At 36.7% G+C, this 21,033-nt stretch overlaps 4 protein-coding genes across 4 annotated transcripts; 1 reads left to right on the forward strand and 3 right to left on the reverse strand.

The window, feature by feature from the left end:
• Window positions 1-277: 277 nt before the first annotated feature.
• On the reverse strand, window positions 278-2,361 carry LOC104732749 (cystinosin homolog). Its single transcript, XM_010452329.3, is given in 9 exon segments — window positions 278-491; window positions 493-603; window positions 694-743; window positions 836-953; window positions 1,051-1,093; window positions 1,183-1,307; window positions 1,414-1,503; window positions 1,713-1,845; window positions 1,971-2,361. Coding segments are annotated over 9 exon segments (813 nt in total). The 5' UTR covers window positions 2,090-2,361; the 3' UTR covers window positions 278-467.
• Window positions 2,362-10,425: 8,064 nt separating this feature from the next.
• LOC104708948 (uncharacterized) lies at window positions 10,426-14,942 on the reverse strand. Its single transcript, XM_087477397.1, has 5 exons — window positions 14,782-14,942; window positions 11,728-11,794; window positions 11,358-11,425; window positions 10,860-11,072; window positions 10,426-10,743 (listed from the first exon to the last, which is right to left on the reverse strand). The coding sequence occupies exons 1-4, from the start codon at window positions 14,940-14,942 to the stop codon at window positions 10,931-10,933; spliced, it is 438 nt and encodes a 145-aa protein (XP_087333523.1). The 3' UTR covers window positions 10,426-10,743; window positions 10,860-10,930.
• Window positions 14,943-16,111: 1,169 nt separating this feature from the next.
• Window positions 16,112-18,856, forward strand: LOC104732751 (uncharacterized). Its single transcript, XM_087478809.1, has 4 exons — window positions 16,112-17,167; window positions 17,937-18,111; window positions 18,183-18,460; window positions 18,576-18,856. Exons 1-4 carry the CDS (start codon window positions 16,730-16,732, stop codon window positions 18,681-18,683), a joined length of 999 nt encoding a protein of 332 aa, XP_087334935.1. The 5' UTR covers window positions 16,112-16,729; the 3' UTR covers window positions 18,684-18,856.
• On the reverse strand, window positions 18,841-20,828 carry LOC104732752 (succinate dehydrogenase [ubiquinone] iron-sulfur subunit 2, mitochondrial). Its single transcript, XM_010452332.3, has 2 exons — window positions 20,028-20,828; window positions 18,841-19,263 (listed from the first exon to the last, which is right to left on the reverse strand). The coding sequence occupies exons 1-2, from the start codon at window positions 20,696-20,698 to the stop codon at window positions 19,092-19,094; spliced, it is 843 nt and encodes a 280-aa protein (XP_010450634.1). The 5' UTR covers window positions 20,699-20,828; the 3' UTR covers window positions 18,841-19,091.
• Between the last annotated feature and the right edge of the window lie 205 nt (window positions 20,829-21,033).

Below are 21,033 nucleotides of genomic sequence, written 5' to 3' on the forward strand. Positions count from 1 at the left end.
TTTGATACATTTCCATGTTCCAAATGTATTATCAACGAAATTGAACATGTTAAATATATTTCCGAAGTAGATGGAACATTAGAGAAACTAGTCAACTACTGATATGCGCAGCCAAGTGGCCAGATGGTTCGTGGCTACCTCTCGGAACGGTAGCGGCTTAAGTTGGATCTTGCATAAATAACTCTTCTATACCATGCCTAAAACTAACTTAAGTAGATATGGGTTATGAATTGTACATTTGTGCGCTAAGCAACTCGGTGCCAGATTGGCTCGTCCATAAAGAAAAACCAAGATTTACCATTGTTGTATTGTTTACATTCCTTGTTTATATGATAAATGATACATGAAAATGATACTAAGACAACAAATACATGGGATAAATAGACTACGAGTTTCAGGTGTTCTTCCTTGTGAATTAAACATATACAGAGGGAAGGCTGAAACTAATGACTTCGATTCTCTGATCTTTAAACATGTTCATGAGAAGAGTCAAATGAGTGGTTCGTTTGATTCCTGACCACTTTCCAGAGATTTTGAGGCTTCCTTCTCTGGGTATAACACATAGTGTTGAAACATGAAGATGAGATCAAAAAATATTGTGATCTGCAGAAAACAAAATATTGAAATTATTAGAAACAGAAGTATACATTCAAAAGTAGAATTGCAAAAAGACAACCAAAACATTGTTCTTACAAGTGATAGAAGAGTCTTTCCAAGGTTCCCATAAAAATTCACCCAAGAATCTGGAAGAAAACAAACAATGGACATTTTAGTTAACTGTTATTAGCAGAGCAAACAAAAGCAATTGATGTGAAGGAGAGAAGAGATTTGTTACGTTGGTCAATAGATTGTACAACCATTTGCAGATAGTTAGCGACTCCTCCACCAAAATCAAGAAGAATATTCCCGATGCTCCACCCGACTGTGCTCTTCCTAGTAAAGTTCATCTTTGCCTGTGAAGGAACACATGAATCTGACAATATGAGTACTACTACAGATTATAATAACAAAACAAAATGTGAAAAAATATTAAGGTTATTTGTTTTAGACCTGTGGAATGTACTTGACGCATGTCATGGCGACTTGAATCGAGCTATATAACAATGAAACCATATCCAAATTTCTCATCGAAAGTGTCATTAAACGAATTTGGTTTATAAAGGCTCTTACGCAACAACTTACTTGAAGAGGGAGATAAGCCAGAGCCAAGACTGAGTAGGTAATGCTACGAAAAAACAGATAGCTGCGAAAACCCACACAGCAACCACAATACCTGTAGCAAGTTTGGATATTTTTTGAGGTCCACGCTGAGAGAGAGAGAGTAAATCACTAGAAATCATCAGAAAAACAAAAACAAAAACAGAACACATTTACAGGGTAAAAAGAGACAAAACAAAAACTAGATTAACTCACTTCATAGATAAAGATCTGGAACAGAGTAGCTGCTGTCATAACAACTGCATGGAGTGAGAATGCAACATCATTTGCAGCCACAGGTATCATCTGAAAATACGCCAAAACCAAAACAAAAACCGCTTCATCCCATTTTCCCCCAAAAACTATTCCAAAACTACCAGAAACACACATCCTCATAACCATCCACATTCATTTACAATAATCTAGGCAGAGGAGTCAGTCACAAAAAACCAAACTCCAAATCATCCATCTCAAAACCAAAAACAAGACTAGAAATAAAGGAGAAAGAGTTTTACCTCTTCATCGCCATATGTATCAAAGTACTGTTTCTGAATAACAGGACTAAAGTAGAGGGAGACGTTGTATATCATATACGATGAGTGCTTTGTCAAATTCAACATGGCGAAGTCGAAGTTCAATCCAACCACACTTTTTCATACAAAAAAAAAACAACAAAAGAGTCATCGATTTCGATTCCACCAACAGCAGACCAAAAGAAATAATAATAAGATTTAGATAAGAGAGAAAGAGAGAGAGAGAGAGATGATTTATACCTTTTTCTGCGGAAATTTAAAACAAGCTGTGGGTAAAAGCTAAAAGACCACGAAGCAAAAGCGATCCATCCAACGATCTCGTACAAGATCTCCAGAGGGATCGAATTCCACGACGCCATTTTTTTTTTCCGAAAAAAAAGTCAAATCGGATCTGTTTTTTTTTTTTATAAAAAAAATTGTTTTCTGGGGGAGTTGACGAGGATGAAGACGTAGAAGAAGGAGCCTCTTTCTTACGTTATTTATTTAATTTTTATTCTATTTTGTCGGCGAGCATGCTTAAAAAACAGCAGGAGTAGTATTGTTTGGTGGGTACGGCCTTAAGTTATGGGCCACATGATTTATGATTTGGCATTTAATGATGACTTGTCTTAAATATTTATGGTACTGTTCTTTCCAAGGATCTTATCATGAGAATGGCGTAAAAAGCCATTGATTTTAATGAGACAGAGGTCCTTTTATCTTATCTCTCTCTGTCTCTCTGAACCTGACCATCTTTATGGCTACGTTCCTAATTCAACTATTTATAGTACTAAAATGTTTGTCTGGTGGTGCTTCAATAATTTATGTAAACCTCTTTATTTTTGCAAGCTCAAAAGACTTTTAGATTTTGAATAAATTGGCAACACCAAAATATTGCAAAACTCCAGATTTTTGTTTTTTTTTGCTTAGCTATGAAAGAAATAAGAAATATTTGAAAGATTGTTTTATTTCTGTTTTACAATCGATGATTTCCTTGTTACAAAGGTCATTCTCTTTTATAGTGATACATAAGGTTTAACCTAGTGTCTAGAATATTCGATTGCCTTGTCCAGCTGTAACAATTGAGATGTCTTTCACATGTGATCTGCGTCGCATGATTCAAGCAGCTGGAACCTGTTTTGCGTGATCAGCTCCGTGTCTTTAGCATTCCTTTTGTCTCTTGTTGCAGGTTGTGTAAGAGTCTTACTTTTATCACTTGTTGTAGTTGTTGCAGGTTGTGTAAGACTCTGTTCTGCTGTTGCAGGTTTCCGTTTATGTGACATGGGCTTGAATGCTGATGGGCCTGAGCTGGGTTTTGATTTGTTTGAGTCTGGATGCAGAACGTTGTCGTTTGAGGCTCTGGTGTTGATACTCCCCCGCAAACTTGGAGTAGGTGGAACAACGACACCAAGTTTGGCCCGGAGATGATCAAAGGCGTGTTGCGGAAGCGATTTTGTGAAGATATCAGCGAGTTGGTATTCAGCAGGTATGTGATTGACAATGAGATTTCCAAAGGCTACCTGTTCTCGAACATAGTGATAGTGAGTAGCAAAATGTTTGGTACGAGAGTGAAAGCTTGGATTGGCGGTCAAGTAGACGGCAGAGAGATTGTCACAAAACAACTCTGGTGTTGCAAACTGAGGGACTCCAAGACTTTTAAGCAAATTCACAAGCCAAGTGATCTCAGATGTAGCTTCAGACATGGCTCTGTATTCTGCCTCTGTCGAGCTTTTGGAGACAGTGGGTTGTTTGCGTGAGGACCATGAGATGAGGTTATTGCCGAGAAAGGTACAAAAACCACCTGTGGAGCGACTGCTGCTTGGACAGCCACTGTAATCACTATCACTGTAAGCCCTCAACTTGCAGTTTGTCTTGTTGCTGAGAGAGATACCCATCGTGGTGGTGCCTCTGATGTAGCGAAGGATGCGTTTGAGGAGTTGAAAATCAGAGACAGTGGGAGCATGCATTTTTTGACACACATAGTTGACTGAGAACTGTATATCAGGTCGTGTAAGAGTCAAGTATTGGAGCTTCCCAGCAAGGCTTCGGAAATACTTTGGATTTTCAAAGAGCTTGTGCTGATTTGGGGCTTTGCTTAGTTGTTGTGGTAGAGGAGTGGCAACAGGAGAGCAGTTAGACATTGCTGCTGTAAGGAGAAGGTCCTCAGCATACTTTTGTTGAGAGAGAAACAGACCATCAGGATGAAAATGAGCCTGAATCCCGAGAAAATAGTGCAGTTGACCCAAATCTTTCATTCGAAACTGTTTGTTGAGTTCGTCGAGAAGGCTGGTAAGGAGAGCAGAAGGGTTCCCCGTGATTACCATGTCGTCAACATACAGGAGCAGAAAGATGACATCATTGTTCTTAATGCATATGAAGAGGGAAGGGTCTGGAATGCTGCAGAAGAACCCAAACTCAAGCAAGAAGCTGCTAAATTTATCAAACCAAGCTCTTGGAGCCTGTTTGAGCCCATACAGTGATTTGTGTAATAAACAGACATGATCAGGATGATCTTTGTCAATGAAACCTGCTGGTTGTCTCATATAAACGGTCTCAGTAAGGTCTCCGTGAAGAAATGCGTTTGAAACATCCATTTGTTTAAGATCCCAGTTCAAAAGAGTGGCTACATGGAGAACTGCTCGAACAGTCGGAGTACGGACCACTGGACTATAGGTCTCGAGGTAATCGATGCCCTCTTCTTGATTGTAGCCTTGTGCTACTAATCGAGCTTTATATTTGTCAAGACTACCATCAGCATGAAGCTTGACTCGAAATACCCATTTTGAACCTAGCACATGCATATCGGGTGTATGAGGAACAAGAGACCATGTACCTGTTGCTTTACAGTTGCTCATTTCCTCACCCATAGCATTTGTCCATCTCTCATCTTGTAAAGCTTCAGTTACTGTTCTAGGCATCGGATAGGATACTTTGTGAGAGAGAAGCGCATACCTTTGATTTGGTTTGCTGATACCCGCCTTTGAACGTGTGATCATAGGGTGAACAGAGTCAGTTGATTGTTCATTCGAAACTGCAGAATCTGTTGTAAAAGGTTGAATTGGTGATGAGAGAATGCTGTTGCCTATAGGAACAAGGTCTAAGCTTGCCGTACACCCAGTACATTCCTCATCATCAACAACCAAAGTAACAGGAGATGCAGTTTCAACCGGAGAAACGATGTCAGGACTTGCAGGGGTATCAGAAACTGTAACTGGGATTGCAGGGGTATCATAATCGTTTTGCGAGACATGAATTTCAGCAGGAGGAAGAGATATTGGAGCCTCAGAATCAGCAGTGAGCGCATGAGTCTCATCGTTACTGAGAGCCGTGGAAGCAGTTGTAGACACAGTTTGAGCAGCAGACTCGACAGGAGATCCTTTTAGCCAAGCAGTATAAAGTGGTGTGGGAACAAACCGTTGTGATGAAGCATATGTGTCAGCAAAGGGGAATGAATTTTCATCAAAGAGCACATGCCTGCTCAAGTAGACACGACCAGTGGGAGGATAAAAGCATCTGTAACCTTTGTACTTTTCTGTATATCCGAGGAAGATGCATTTGAGAGAGCGATGATCAAATTTGTTGTGAGCATAGGGACGGAGAGTAGGGTAACAAGCACATCCGAATGTTCGAAGAGCTGAGTACTCAGGAGCTTTACCATTTAAAACCTCAAAAGGACTTTTGTTGTTGTCAAGAGAGGTTGTTGGTAATAGATTACAAAGAAAGTTAGCAGTAAAGTAGGCCTCCACCCAATGACTCTGAGGCGTCTTGCTCTGAAATAAAAGAGTGAGTGCCATTTCAGTTAGTTGCCGATGCTTCCTTTCAGCCAAGCCGTTCTGCTCTGGTGTGTGAGGACATGAAATATAGTGTTGAATGCCAGAATCTTGTAAGACTGTTAAAAAATTTTGACTTATGAACTCGCCTCCACCATCTGATTGAAAAGTACCGATTTTGTTTTGTAAGAGATTTTCTACTAGAAGCTTGTACTTGGTGAATATGGAGCAGAAATCAGACTTTCTCTTTAGGGGATAGAACCAACAATATCTTGAGAAATTGTCTATAAAGACTACATAGAACCTGAACCCTTGAATAGAGGAGACAGGAGATGGACCCCAGAGATCACAGTGAACTCTCTCTAAAGGTCTAGAAGCATGAAAAACAGAAGGGATAAATGGCAACTTCGAACTCTTCCCTAGCCGACATGACTCACACATCTTGCTGGTACTTTTATTTATCTGAATCGCCTTATTAGTAGATAAAAGTTGGAGGACTTGAGCATTGGGATGTCCTAATCTTCGATGCCAAACTTCATCAGATGTCTTAATTTGTCTCGTTGAATAGAACAGCTTGTACTTTTGATCCTCCAGCTTATAGAGACCCTCATTTTCCTTTCCCTTTGTCAGAAGCTTGTAAGTTTCCTTGTCCTTAATCACAACATCATCAGAATCAAATGTAACAGCACAAGGATAATCTTTACATAACTTTGAGACTGACAATAGAGATTTCGCTATGTCAGGACAAACTAACACATCCTTTAAAGGTAGATTACCTGACGTTGATGGTAGATTAGCTGAGCCGATATGAGTGATGGGAAGGAAATTACCGTCACTGGCCATCACAGTGTCGTTACCATGATAGGGTTGAGCTTTCTGAAGTCGCTGAGTGTTGTTGGTGATGTGAGCCGTTGCTCCTGAATCAGGGTACCAACCACCATCGTCAGTGACATCGGTCATGTGCAGAGCAGAGAAAGCAGCAGCTACAGGAGTAGGTTTTTGTTGATACTCTTCATCAAAGCGGAACCAACAGTCAATAGCATTGTGACCCTTTTTGTTGCAAATCTGACATACTGGCAACTCACTGTTTCGAGAGGATGTGTTGGACATGAACTGTTGGTGAAAGCCGCGTCCTCTCGTTGAGTAGTTTCCATGTCCCCTGCCTCTGTTACCACGACCCCTGTTTTGGTAGTTTGAGGATCGTGCAGTGTTGAATGCAAGGTGAGGTGATACCTCTGAAGAAGTTGAGTATCCTTGAAGCCGGTCGTCGTAGCCAGTTAAGCGAGAGATGACATTCTCATAAGTAGGTTCAGGACTGCGATCCATGGAGTCTTCAATAACTGTGATGATTGGTTCATATTCACGACTTAAACCTCTCAAGGCAGCAAAGATCTTCATTTTCTCACTTACGGGGTCTCCAATAGAGGCAAGTTGGTCGCAAATGTCTTTGATACTCCTGAGATAGTCTGACATGTTTTTGTCTAGCTTCTCAGCGTTTTGCAGACGTCTTTGCAGCTCGAACAGTCTAGAGGAGGAGGTCCGGTTGAAGTGAGAAATAAGAGTCTCCCATACTTCTTGAGCGATTGTGGCTCCTACTACCAGTCGTAACACGTTTTCACTCATGGATCCAAGCAACCAAGCTTTGACAACTTGGTCAGATCGAGACCAACTCTCAAAGTCTGGATTGATGACTTCTTCAGACTGGTCATTAGCTTTGTTGCGGATAGGAATTGTCTCACGTGGTGGTTTGCAGGCGCCATTAACGAAGCCTAGTAAGGCTTGTGTTCGCAGAAAGGACTCAAATTGTGATTTCCAGATTATGTAGTTTTGCTCAGTGAGTTTGATAGTAACACAATTTGAGATGTGTAAGGAAGGAGATGAGTAGAGATCCATGAATCCATCCATGGCTCTGATACCATGAAAGAAATAAGAAATATTTGAAAGATTGTTTTATTTCTGTTTTACAATCGATGATTTCCTTGTTACAAAGGTCATTCTCTTTCATAGTGATACATGAGGTTTAACCTAGTGTCTAGAATATTCGATTGCCTTGTCCAGCTGTAACAATTGAGATGTCTTTCACATGTGATCTGCGTCGCATGATTCAAGCAGCTGGAACCTGTTTTGCGTGATCAGCTCCGTGTCTTTAGCATTCCTTTTGTCTCTTGTTGCAGGTTGTGTAAGAGTCTTACTTTTATCACTTGTTGTAGTTGTTGCAGGTTGTGTAAGACTCTATTCTGCTGTTGCAGGTTTCCGTTTATGTGACATGGGCTTGAATGCTGATGGGCCTGAGCTGGGTTTTGATTTGTTTGAGTCTGGATGCAGAACGTTGTCGTTTGAGGCTCTGGTGTTGATAAGCTAAACAACTAATGTAAAAACTGAAAAAAGTTTCGAATCTTTCTTTTCTAAATTATTGGTGTTAGAGTGTTGACGATGACGACGTTGCCTTTTTAAAATGCTATAAATATAGTATACAGCTAGAATTTGAAACTGTTGCAAAAATGATGGGTCATAAGGATGAGTTGATTCCACAATCTTAGCGTGAAGGGTACAAGCAGCTGATTTTTAAATGATATGAGAGAGCCTTTTATCCGATTGACCCTGACGTTCTTTGTGGTTGCGTACGTTCGTTCTTTGTTTTCAAACCGGCGGCTGTTTTACTTGAACGACGCCGTGGTCATTGGGTTATCCTAATTTTGTATTTTTTAGTAATTAACATTTGTTTCTTTTTTTGTATGTATAATAATTTATTTTTATATATTGATATAAAAATAACCACACAAATCAACTCGTGTTTAGTCGTCTTGTATCTGAGTGAATATGTTTTGTAATTGAATATTACTTAAAACTCCAGATTTCTTTTTTGCTTAGCTAGACATAAGACAACTAATGTAAAAACTGAAAAAGGTTTCGAATCTTTTTTTTTTTCAAAATTATTGTTTATTATTGGTGTTGAGTGTTGACGATGACGACGTTGCCTTTTTAAAATGCTATAAATATATATAGTATACAGCTAGAAATCGAAACTGTTGCAAAAATGATGGGTCATAATGATGAGTTGATGACCACTTGTCATGATCTGGAGGCGGTAGTTTTCTATAAGATTCCACGATCTTAGCGTAAAAGGTGAAGCAGTTGATTTTAAATGAGATGAGAGAGCCTTTTATCCGACTGACCCTGACATTCTTTGTGGTTGCGTACGTTCGTTCTTTGTTTTCAAACCGGCGGCTGTTGTACTTGAACGACGCCGTGGTCATTGGATTATCCAAATTTTGCGATTTTTAGTAATTAACATTTGTTTCTTTTTTTTGTGTGTATAATGATTTATTGCTAAAAACTAATTAGAAAGTTCGGGAGAGGAGGAAAATTAGTCCACGATTATTGATGGTATCTTTATAAACATATAAAAGTAGTTTGTGTATGCTTTTATAAAATTTATTTGAGTATACTATATCTCAAATTTTTAGAAGTACTTTTGATAAAAGTTTTGAAAATAGACATTTTTGAAAAGTGGTATGGGAAAAACATTTTTAAAAAAATAAGATTAATATTTATGAATACAATTTTTTTACGAGTTGGTCCATCAAAAATATATTACTATATAAGTGTGTATTTTTTACAAATGCAATCATTTACAACATTTTACGTATATTACTACTTTAAATTAATATTATTATGAATGCAATCTTTTTACGAGTTGGTCCACCAAAAAAATCATCAATTTTGACTTCGATTCCACCACAAACCTAGAGAAAAATTAAATAGAGAAAGAGAGAGAAAGATAGATAATTTACTTTTTTTGCGAAAATTTAAAATCAGTTGTGGGTAAAAGCTAAAAGACCACAAAGCAAACACAATCCATCCAACGATTTCGTAAGAGATCTCCAGCGGAATCGAATTCTATGACGCTATTTTTTTTTTTAGTAACAGAACTAAAGTAAAAGGAGACGTTGTATATCGTATATGATGAATGTTTTTTTTTTTTTCCTGGAAGTAACAACACTACACATGCTCTGGAATTTGGAGATAGTTAGGTTTACAATAAACCTCTGGTAAGATTTACATAAACCTGACCGTCTTTATTGTTCCAAATTCAACTATTTATATAGTGATACTAAAGTAGAGGGAGACAGTCATGTTTACATAAACCTGACCGTCTTTTATGACTACGTTTCAAATTCAACTATTTAAGTAGTGGTACTAATTTTTTCTGGTGCCAATTTATTTATGTAAACCTCTTTATTTTGCAAGCTCCGAAGGCTTTTCGATTTTGAATCAAAAGCTTTAAATAAATTGGCAACACCGAGATATTGCAAAACTCCAGATTTTTTTTTTGTTTAGCTAAACAAACAACCAATGTAAAAACTGAAAAAAGTTTCGAACCTTTTTTCAAAATTATTGTTTATTATGGTGTGGACGATGAAGACGTGCCTTTCTTAAATGCTAAAAATACAGTATACAGACAGAAACTGAAACTGTTGCAAAAATGATGGGTCATAATGATGACCACTTGTCATGATCTGGAGGCGGTAGTTTTCTATTAGATTCCACGATCTTAGCGTTAAGGGTGAAAGAGCAGCTGATTCTATTAGACTATCCTCATCAGTGTGTTTCTTAGTTGTTTCTTAAAGCAATTTTTAATAATAAGAAGGGAAGAAGAAACTTTGTTAAGAGAAAAGGAAAATTTTGTTGATTATTGGTAGAACCAAATTAAGGTGTTTCTTAGTAATAAATATAGTAAAATAATAATTAATAACTGAAAATATTCAAAATTATTTTTGATATTTTGCTATATAAACTACAAAAACCATATGTACTTCAATTTTTGTAATTTTCACCTAAATATTATTGTGATTATACGAACATCAAAAAGCTATCATATCATTACAATAAAATACAGTTAAATTCTGAATACTTTAAATTTACAAAGACAATTCAGCTAACAATGGCTGTTAAAAATCAGTTTTGATGTTTTATTTTTATGACCAAAATATCTTTGCAAAACATTACATTATTCAGTCTATTCTACACTTAATCAGCGACTAATGCAAATACGGTTTTTGAGGTTTGACAGACTTCGTGTGTTTCATTGGAGAACATGTATACAGAGGCAAGACCAAAATTTCGGTACATAGAAAAGCCCTAACATTCCTCCACTGGTTCAGTCACCTAAATTCGAGTGAACTAGAGGGTCACGGTATGATCTTCCACGTTCCAATACCCAAGACACAGGTGTCTTGATCAATGGACTTTGTCTGAGAGACCTGCAATCAACAAAACCAACAGTCGTGCGTTACAAGTAGTTTCAATATCCAGTGACTAGTCTATGCCTCTATGGCTGCATCAGAAGGAATCTGATCTGAGGAGCCACCACACTCACGTTCAAGAAGAGACCGATATTGATAAAATTCAAGTGTTGTAATAGAGATATTGAAAAGGCATTTTAGTGTTTCAAACTTCTGAAGGAGTCTTTGTAGTCATTTGATCAACAGCATGAACTACGTTCTGAAGCTCTTCCCAAATGGCTTTGTAGACCATCCTTTGCCTGTTCACCGCAGACTGTCCCTCAAAAGCCGATGATACCACATTGATGCTACCAAAACATACATTAATCCAATCTCTGGTGTTATGCCATAGAAGCAAATCTAATATGACAAGTTCAATCTGTATATATCTACTCTGTTTATGCTGATAATACCAGTTCTGCATTATAAATCCCAACTTCGATGAAAGCTAACAAGAACTTATCTATATGAAAGTGAAAGTTTCTATATCTCACAAACTTCAACAAGCACTACCCCCAAACACAAGTTGAGCTACGTGTAACAAACGAATCATAATGGGGAAGATAAAACTGGCTAAAAGACAGAGTAGGTACCAGACATGACGTCCATCGCCAGACATATCCGTTACAGTAACCGACTCAGCATTCAATTGTTCTTTAATCTGCACAGCCACAGGCAAGCAAGCAAACAAGAACAAAAACAACTCATAATGTTTGAGATACATGTGTTGATCAAACCTTACAAAACGAATCATATGCGTGACAAGATTTCCTCATTAATGAATCATAACAACCTAAATCTTGATCTAACATTTGTGAGCTACTGAGAGTAACAAATGTTGCTAAAAATTGACACTGACACACCCACCAATGAAATCAATTTCTTACATATTGAGATGATTGCTCAAGTTCCCAGCAACCAACCGGAAAAAAATAAAGAAGCAAGAGAGACTAAGATTATTACCACATACGAAGCCTGAGAATCGAACTGCTTGAATCTTCCCCAAATATTAGGGTTTCGACGGATCGATCTTCACCGGAATCAAATGCCTTCTGCTTCACCGGAACGAAATTGACGCCGAATCCATGGAGAATCAGACGTGGGAATCAATTGGAAGAGAAGAAAAAAATCTTTTGGAATCGAAGAAAAGAATCAATGGGAATCGCCGATTTGTCGAGAGAGAGAGAGAGAAGAGAGAACACGAAGAAGAAAGAGGAATGCCAAAAAAAAAAATTAAACCCATTAAACTCATTTTTACCATTCAACCATTGATTTGGTGACACCTGTCCACCAAGAAACGTTTCTTTCAATCCTAAAATTAGAAACGATCCTTCAAATTCTTAGCTTATGTTACATTAAAAATAAAAATCTATACCTAAGAAATTTGCTAAGAAACAGAGAAGGACTACCAATGAGGATAGTCTTAGACGGTGTTGCTAGGAGCAGCTGATTTTAAATGAGATGAGAGAGCCTTTTATCCGACTGACCCTGACGTTCTTTGTGGTTGCGTACGTTCGTTCTTTGTTTTCAAACCGGCGGCTGTTGTACTTGTACGACGTCGTGGTCATTTGATTATCCTAATTTTGCGATTGTTAGTAATTAACATTTGTTTCTTTTTTTGTGTGTGTATAATAATTTATATTTATATATTGATATAAAAAATAAACACATACCACACAAATCAACTCGTGTATGGTCGTCGTGTAACTGAGTGAATATGTTTTGTAATTGAATATTACTTAAAATTTAAAATTATTTTTTCTTTTTCAAATTATTTATTTTTATCCAAATCATTTTTTGAAGAATATTGTCTATATTGTACATATATAAGATTAAGTATTTGTAATTATCAATATACTACTATACAATAAGTGTATATATATAATATTATACATCAAATATTAGCTTATTAAATTTTATATTTAACAATAAATACATATTTTAATATCTCTAAAGAAATACTATTAGGGTGTGAATGGTTGCAGCGGTTGGGACGGACAAATCCATCTGCTGAGTGGACCACTTTTTATTTACCATTCAGCAAATATAGTCCGCAGTGGTGCGGTCCAAATAAAGCAGAGACAAAACTGCAGCGGACCAACTGCGGACCGCTTTTGCATACAAATAGAGTTGGTCCGCAGCGGTTTGTAGTCTGCTTTAAAAATGGAGCGGTCCAGACCGCATATATATTTGGCCGTCCTGACCACGGTTACCATTTAAACCTTTAGTATAAACATCACTTTTATACTCTCTCTGTCTCTAATAGATTGATGTTTTGACATTATCACAAATATTAAGAAAAAATTTAATTTGTATTATAAGTTAATTTATAATTAGTTTTGGGTAGATAGAAAAATGTAGACCATTAGATTAATACCAAATGGAAAAAGCATAAACACTACAAAAAAATAATTTTATTGAGACATATTTTTTAAGACATAAAATATTCATCACAAATCTGTGACAAATTAAATACGATATTATGACTAAATTTTTTTTTTGTCAACCACACATTAAATTAGAAAGCAACTCCTAGATTGGTTGCCCAAAACGTAGGGAAAGAGTTTACAAAAATAATTTTTGAAACTAAAGTTCTTGAAAACCAAGCTAGGCAATCTGCCCTCGAATTTGACAGAAAGAATGTATGTTAATTTATATTACTTCTTAATTTAGTACATATTAATTAGTACCTAATCACTATTACTAATGCGCAAATTTGGTTTGTCTTACTTAATTACAAACTGTTGACACTTCAACTACTTTTAATTTGTTATTTAGTAAAAATTTGTTGGAGATGAGTTTTTGATAGGGTTTTAAAATTTTGATGTCTTATTATAGGGGGATTCTTTTTTTTTTTAAAGATCTTTTTCTCATACCACTTTTCAAAAATATCTATTTTCAAAACTTTTATCAAAAATACTTCTAAAAATTTAAGATACATTGTACTCAAATAAGTTTTAAAAGCCTACACAAACTACTTTTATATGTGTATAAAGATACCATCAATGATCGTGTACTTTCCCCCTCCTCAGGCTTTCTAATTAGTTTTTAAGAATAAATAAAAGTGGGGGAGGGGACGAACAATCATAAAAATGAGATTTTACGATCTAATTAAATTAGTAATAGTTCAAAAAATACCGCACATATATTTTAGATATATTTTCACTAACTTATTGTATTTTTAAATATTTATTTTTATTCAGTCACTAATTATTATTTAATGCAACCAAATATTTCATGATTATTTTTAGTTAACAGCTTATGTTTTTTTGCTTTTTGTTATTTCTGAATCCTAAAATTAAAATAGAAGATTGAAGTGCATCATAAATCCAACAGAGATTTCATGGCCAAGGGTAAAGATGTTCAAGTTACAATTATTTTGCAATGCACCAATTGTGTTCAAAATGATATTAAGAAAGATCCGCATGATTTTCAATATATACTAAGAACGGATCCGCGCTACAACACGTGAGAATATTTATTGTTATGTAATATAATTTATAGTAAAAGTAGCAGTATATGTAAAATATTGTAAATGATTGCATTTGTAAAAAAAAATACACTCATATCATATATTTTTGATGGACCAACTCGTAGAAAGATTGCATTCATAATAATATTAATCCTAACTTGTTCTATCATATGATTGTGAGTTTTACAAACCAGCCGATATATTTTTTTAGAAAATCATGATATTTTGAATGAATAAAAGCAAACCAGCCGGTCCACTTCCAATAATAGCAACCTTTTTCCTGCAAACTAATAAGCAGCAGAACTATAGAAGCATGTCAATCCACAAAATATAAACTCCAACCCAACTAGAAGTTGCAATTTAGGTGAGACCTACAAGTGGAAGAAAATAAACTTAAAAAGTATACCATGTTCTATTGAGAAGTGGCCTTAGTATCATCCACCATTGCTCAAAGGTTTTATCTATGATGAAACATTCAATGATTTTGATAGAAACATAGTTCTCGATTATTCCAAGAACCTTCACATGGTGCAGGCCATACCCACCCAGTACATTCCAGGAAGTTGTTTCTCTTACGTAGATTATTCAAGGCTTCTTGCCATCTGTTATGGTAGACAAGTTCGTTGAATTCAGGGATCTTGTTACCAAAGGGACACCCAGAGATTTCTTGTGAATTTTTCAAAAACCAAAAATGTTGAGCATTCATTCTTGAAAAATCAAAATGCATTTTTTCCTTCACATAAAATTATTTACAATTAATAAAAGGATAATATCTAATATGGGTTACATTCATATCCACTTAGAAACCAAAATTTAATTATCCAAGAGTTTTTTTTTGGGTTTTACCAATAATTGATTTGATCCATTGCTAATTTCATACCTAAAATACTCTTAATGAAAACTCAATTCTTAATTAATTTTGAATGGCCTATTTCGTGAAAAATAGTAAAATTAAAGGTAATTTTATATTTATACTTATCTTTTACTAATATAGGATTCTCAAAAGAATCATTGTAACACTCCTAGTCGATTGGAATTATAAAATTATGTCCCTGTTGTACAATGATGTATATCAAAAGATCAAGTTCGTCTTTGCAACATCTAGTATTAATTCCACAAGATGTTGGGAATCTCCTTCCCTCATAACCAACTTGAAGTGTTCGCGTTATGCTAAGGATTGTTTTTTAATTCAATTTCTTCATGTTTTCAACTAATTTATTATAATTTTATGTATATAGGTTAAATAATTAATCAAATTTGTTATGAAGTTACAATATTTTCAAAATATAGTATATATATATATATATATATTATCAGTCCCGTCTGAGTCTTTTTCTTGGACCCTAGATGAACTAAAAAATTTTTGGACCCTTTTTACATTAAATTTTTTTTGGTCCCTTTTATTGAAAGATTTTTTCTGAATTTTCGGTTGGTCTCTTCCTTGGCTTTGGCCCCTCCCGCTGCCCTGTTGAGCCAGGCTGTATGTTATTGAGAAATAGTGTTTTATATCATTAAATACGAAATTGTTGTTTGACAATAAATAAAATGAATAACATATACATTATTTGCTTATACTTCCCAAAAATGGTAACTCACGATTAATATATAAAGAATCTACACTTGCATTAAGCAAAGCAACGAATCCCCAACTTTGATTGCCTTTTCTTAAAAAAAAAGAACAAATCTTTGAGAAACAATAGAAAGGAGGGAAGTCAGATATTATATTCTAAATTTACATTGGAAATTAAACATTTGCTGCACTTAGGACAGGTGGCTTGTGAGTTTTGCTGCAACTTAACTAATTACTCCTGTTGTTCAAAAAAAAAAAAAAACTAATTACTCCTCTTTTCTTCACAGTCCCCTGGCTAGAGCAGTACGTGTTTTGAAATGATCATCTCATGCATTTCGTGAATATACACTATATCAAGCCAACACACAACTAGAGGGTAGCACTAGCAGTGTGTTTTTGGTGTGTTCTCATTGTTCTATAAGTGAATGACTTCAGTTATCGAATCATAGACTCATAGAAACCACGCAAAATAAAGACCATAGATCAATCAACGACTGATCATTTAGACACCAAATGATAGCTAAAGACTTAAAGCCATTTTCTAGCAGTTTACAAACCTGTACATCAATAGACATCTTTCCTTTGGATCATCTCGTATATTTTTGTAAACCAAACTCAAATCATCCAAGATGGTGGAACATAAACTAATACTTTAGATGTTGCAAATCAAAACCAAAGAAAATTGAAATTAGAACCTATTTACAATTAGTCAGATAGACAGTATCTTAGTTTTGTAGTACTATTTAGTAATTAGTCACAATTTTCAGAAAAAAAAAACACATTCGCTAATTTTTCTTTAGAGGTTTATCACTTGGGGTATCGAAATGACGTCGTTTAGGCTTGGATCTGTGATCTTAGAACCCCTAAGCTACAAGGTGAGAGAGAAGTCCATTTTTGTCACCGGCGGAGAGGGAAGAAATTAAATGGCGGCGATGCTAATCGGAAGAGCTTTTAAATCGGTTAGAAACTCTTCTAATCTGGCCGTTCGTGCTCGATCCTTGTGTACGGCATCCGCCGCTCGTCAACCCGATTCCGATACCCAGCCATCGGAATCTTCTTCGTCTTCTTCTTCGTCTTCGTCGTTCACGTTCGAGAAAGAAAATGAGAAACCCATCTTAGTGAAAGCTCCCAACACTCGCCGGAAGAACGACTCGGAGTCAGTGACGATGCCGACGTCTTTTATGACGGGTTCGATCGTTGGGAAGAGGTTTTACAAGAAAGTGACGACGAGGGAAGCTGATGATGGGAATGGATGGACTGTGATGCTCGATTACAGAACCCTTAAAACCCCTTCCAAAAGACCTCTCAAGCTTCGTTCTTTGGCTCTCGCTAAGGCCATTGCTGCTGAATGGGAGTATCAGGTTTGTTCCACTATTCACAAAATTCGATCTGGTTTGCTTCTAAAGTTTACTCCTTTAAGCTAGTGATCAGTAATGGGTTTGGTTGAATTTAGCTAGAATCCTTGTGATTGTGTCTGCTCGTTGCTCATTCAACTTAAAGGTGAGAGCTTGCTGTTGTTAGTTCAATGACCATCTAATCTATTGTGTTCTTTAGCGTCCCTAATGTTTGATCGGGTTCTCTGTGTTTACGATCTGAGTTCTAATGTGTGTTTTCAATAGGTAGTAAATTCGATAGTGTTCTGAAGCTCTGATCTTGATGGATTTTAGCTAAATTATCTGTAATTGGATTGTTGAGTGTTGTTTGCATCGATGAACATCTAATTGATTGTGTTCTTTAGAGTGCATAATGTTTTGATCAGTTTCTAGGTTTCACTATTTTGAGTGCTAATGTGATCGATAGGTCGAGTATTCGAAATTCGATACTGTTCTGAAGCTGATCAACAAAGAGTTTGATGGAATCTAGCTAAAATTATTGTAACTGGCTCTGTTCGTTGTTTTTTCAACGTCTGTTGTTTATATCTAATCTACTATTTTTGAGGAGTTTTTAATGTTTGATGGGATTCTGGGCATTGCAATCTGAGTTCTGTGAAGTGATTAATAGGTTGAAATTTGTATTAGTGGAAGTGAGATGTAAAGCACCAGACTTGCCCTTCTCTGCTCATTTTTTATTGTGATTCTACTTATGCTTGTGCGATGACTGACTTGGTATCAACACGATGATCATGTGTAGCTAACAGAAGGGATCAGACCATTCACAATGCCGCTCATGAGACTAGCATGTACTGCACTTGAAAGAGTTCCTCTTACGCGTTCAAAGATCATCGAACATCTAGCGAGAAAGTTACATCAAGATCTAGTCTTTTTCCGAGCGCCTGAAGATAATGATCTAACTAGTGACGTCCATGGTATAATACACTTTCTCTTCAGTTCCACTAACCTTGTAGATTTTACCCTTATTGAGTTGTGTCTTTTGCAGAAATTCAGGTAGAGAGTATTGATCCTCTACTTGAGTGGGTGGAATCACAGTTTGGGGTCAAACCGAAAGTGTATTCTAGTATCTTCGGGGGTAAACAAGACGACAAGCTAGTGAAAGCAGTAGAAGATCTGCTCAAGAAGACAAATGATGGTGAACTTGCAAGCATTGATGCACTCCAAGCATCAGCTCACTCTATAGTAATCGCTCTCGGCATCTTCTGTGGGAAATTGCAGATCGATGATGCAATCAAATTGATTCGACTTGAAGAAGATTTACAGGTTTCCTTCCTTTTGTCACTCGCCAGCTAACATCTATTGCTTTGACATTCTATGTAAAAGCAATACATCTATTGCTTTCTATGTAAAACTAATCTTTCTCGCACGTTTCATGCAGGTGGACAAATGGGGACTAGTGGAAGGCGGGCATGACATTGATATCGCTGATCTAAAAGTTCAGATTGCATCAGCGACAGTGTTTCTTGCTCTATCCCGTGATAACTGATCACCAGTCTCTCGTTTTGCTCAACACATTTTTTAAAGAAGGCTTATCTTTAAGCTAATCTGTTTGTAGAATAGATAATTTACCTTCCAAGTTCCTAGAGATAAAATGTAAACATTTTGTTCCCTCTATTCGCAAATAAAGCAAAACTCAAAAACCGTTTGTTTTAAGGCAAATGCTGAGGTTATAGATTATAACGAGATGTAGTTTAAAACTTTTGAGTGTTTTATTGCTTCATTTTGTAGGCAATAAATTTCAGCAAGATGTACCACGAAATCATCTGCTCTGACATCTTGTAACAGCAGTACAAGAATAGATCCAAAATCAGAGTTTCTTGCAGATTATTTTATTAAGCATCAAAAACCCATCGGCAGATGAGTTACCACTAGTACTGCGTGTGTGATTTGTTGTTCAACCAGATTGCTGAAGCTGCTTGATGTGTGTGATCTGTTTTCCTGGGTTCAATCCCTTTGGACAGGCACGAGCACAGTTCAAGATTGTGTGGCATCGATACAGCTTGAATTCATCGTCAATTGCTTCCAGCCTTTCCTTAGTGTACTCATCTCGGCTATCGCTTATCCACCTGCATATATGAAAGAACCTCGTTACAATGCCTTGAAAAATAAGAACTTGGAACTAATAATAGTAACACAGAGACAGTCAGATAGTTGAATTTGTGATTTTCTCCAGTGTCATTAGCACCTTCTGTCAGAGTTGACCAAAGAGCTAAAACTACACCACAACTACAGGAGCAAAAACAACCTAAATGTTGACACACATATATAATCAGATAGTTGAACTTGCAGTTTTCTGCAGGGACATTTGAAGAAGCACATTAAGTCCTTTGTCTAAAGGTCTCACCTCCAATTCAGTTGAACAAAGAGCTAAACTACACTACACTTGCCGTAGCAAAAACAATAAGACCGTTAAATTTCAGGGTTTCTACAGGTATACTTAAAGAAGCACAGAGAATCCTTAGCACTTCCTTCAAAGATCCTCCTCTACTTAGTGAAACAAAGAGCTAAACCACACTACCACTAAAGGAGTTAAAAGCCCAAATGACAATACATAAATGAACTAATGTAAGCTACCAGCTAACCATACATAGTCAATTTGTCAAGTCTTATAGCTCAAACCAACAAAACTCTCAAAGCAAATTCCCTAAGCAAAACAAACACGTAAAGAAGCACAATGAGTCTTTAACTCATTCCTACAGAGTTAATCTATAACTAAAGAAACTAAAGCAACCTAACTGACCATATGTAAACCACCAACAACTCACAACATAATCACTCTGCAAATTCCCGAGAATACTTTGATTAGTGAAAGTCCAGAAATTTGTTTAACCTGTTGGCGTGGAGCAAAGCAGCAGGGCCAAGATAAGACTCAGGGTTCCACCAATAGCTAGGACAAGAGGTACTACAGCAAGCACAAAGAATACATTCATACATCCCATCAAGCTTAGCTCTATCCTTCTTACTCTGCAAAATCTCTTTCCCAGGAACAGACGCTGGATTCTTCCTCTTCAACCACGGCTCAATACTCTTATACTGATTATAAAAATTCGTCATATCCACAACCAAATCCTTAATCACAAACATATGCGGCAACGGCGTAATCGTCGTCTCTTTAGATCCAGATTCAATCTTCGTCAAACAAGCTAGACCATTACATCCATCGATGTTCATAGCACACGAACCGCAAATACCTTCACGGCAAGAGCGACGGAAAGTGAGCGACGGATCCATCTCGTTCTTGATCTTAATCAAAGCGTCTAGAACCATCGGACCACAATCCTTGAGATCGATTTTGTAATCTTGAAGCTCTGGCTTCCCTGGATTATCTGGATTCCATCGGTAGATCTGAAACGTCTTCAGATTCGCTCCTCCGCCGCCAGACGAAGCTTTCGATTGTGCTTCTGATCCTGTTGATGTCCATCGCGCCGGAATCAATCTCGCCGCCGTGGATAACCGTGACGGTTTGGTTCCAACAACTCTTCCGATCAAACCGAACGCCATAACTCTCGGAGAAGCTCAAATGAAATGAATTTTTTTGTGTGAAATGGCTGAGACTATTTTTTTAATAGTGTTAATAGAATGATTAATTTGTTAATAACCTGTAATTAATAATTAATAATGCGAGGCTTAGCTTCGACTACGTCATCGTTACCGTTGATTAAAAGCGTGGACAAATCTGAACCGTTTATAAATACCGGCAATAATCACACATTAATGGATATGTTCTGAACGCGCGTGTTGGCCTCGAGAAGTGTGTAGGTGTAGTGTAGGCACAACTCAACACGTGGCGAGTTTTTATTCGATATTCGATAACGAAAAGGGTAAGATAAAAAGCG

Source organism: Camelina sativa, chromosome 12 (genome assembly GCF_030686135.1).
Source record: "Camelina sativa cultivar CO46 ecotype springtype chromosome 12, ASM3068613v1".
Lineage (NCBI taxonomy): Eukaryota > Viridiplantae > Streptophyta > Magnoliopsida > Brassicales > Brassicaceae > Camelina > Camelina sativa.

Bases quoted from the DNA above. Each gene is read 5' to 3' on its own strand.
- LOC104732751 (XM_087478809.1), top strand. From the start codon at position 16,730: ATGGCGGCGATGCTAATCGGAAGAGCTTTTAAATCGGTTAGAAACTCT. The intron at 17,168-17,936 runs GTTTGTTCCACT...GATCATGTGTAG, and splicing joins CTGCTGAATGGGAGTATCAG to CTAACAGAAGGGATCAGACC. The intron at 18,461-18,575 runs GTTTCCTTCCTT...CGTTTCATGCAG, and splicing joins GACTTGAAGAAGATTTACAG to GTGGACAAATGGGGACTAGT.
- LOC104708948 (XM_087477397.1), bottom strand. From the start codon at position 14,942: ATGAATGCTCAACATTTTTGGTTTTTGAAAAATTCACAAGAAATCTCT. The intron at 11,795-14,781 runs GTGGGTATGGCC...ATTCCGGTGAAG, and splicing joins AACTTCCTGGAATGTACTGG to ATCGATCCGTCGAAACCCTA. The intron at 11,073-11,357 runs GTACCTACTCTG...ATGTTTTGGTAG, and splicing joins GGCGATGGACGTCATGTCTG to CATCAATGTGGTATCATCGG.
- LOC104732752 (XM_010452332.3), bottom strand. From the start codon at position 20,698: ATGGCGTTCGGTTTGATCGGAAGAGTTGTTGGAACCAAACCGTCACGG. The intron at 19,264-20,027 runs GTTAAACAAATT...TCATATATGCAG, and splicing joins GCTTTGCTCCACGCCAACAG to GTGGATAAGCGATAGCCGAG.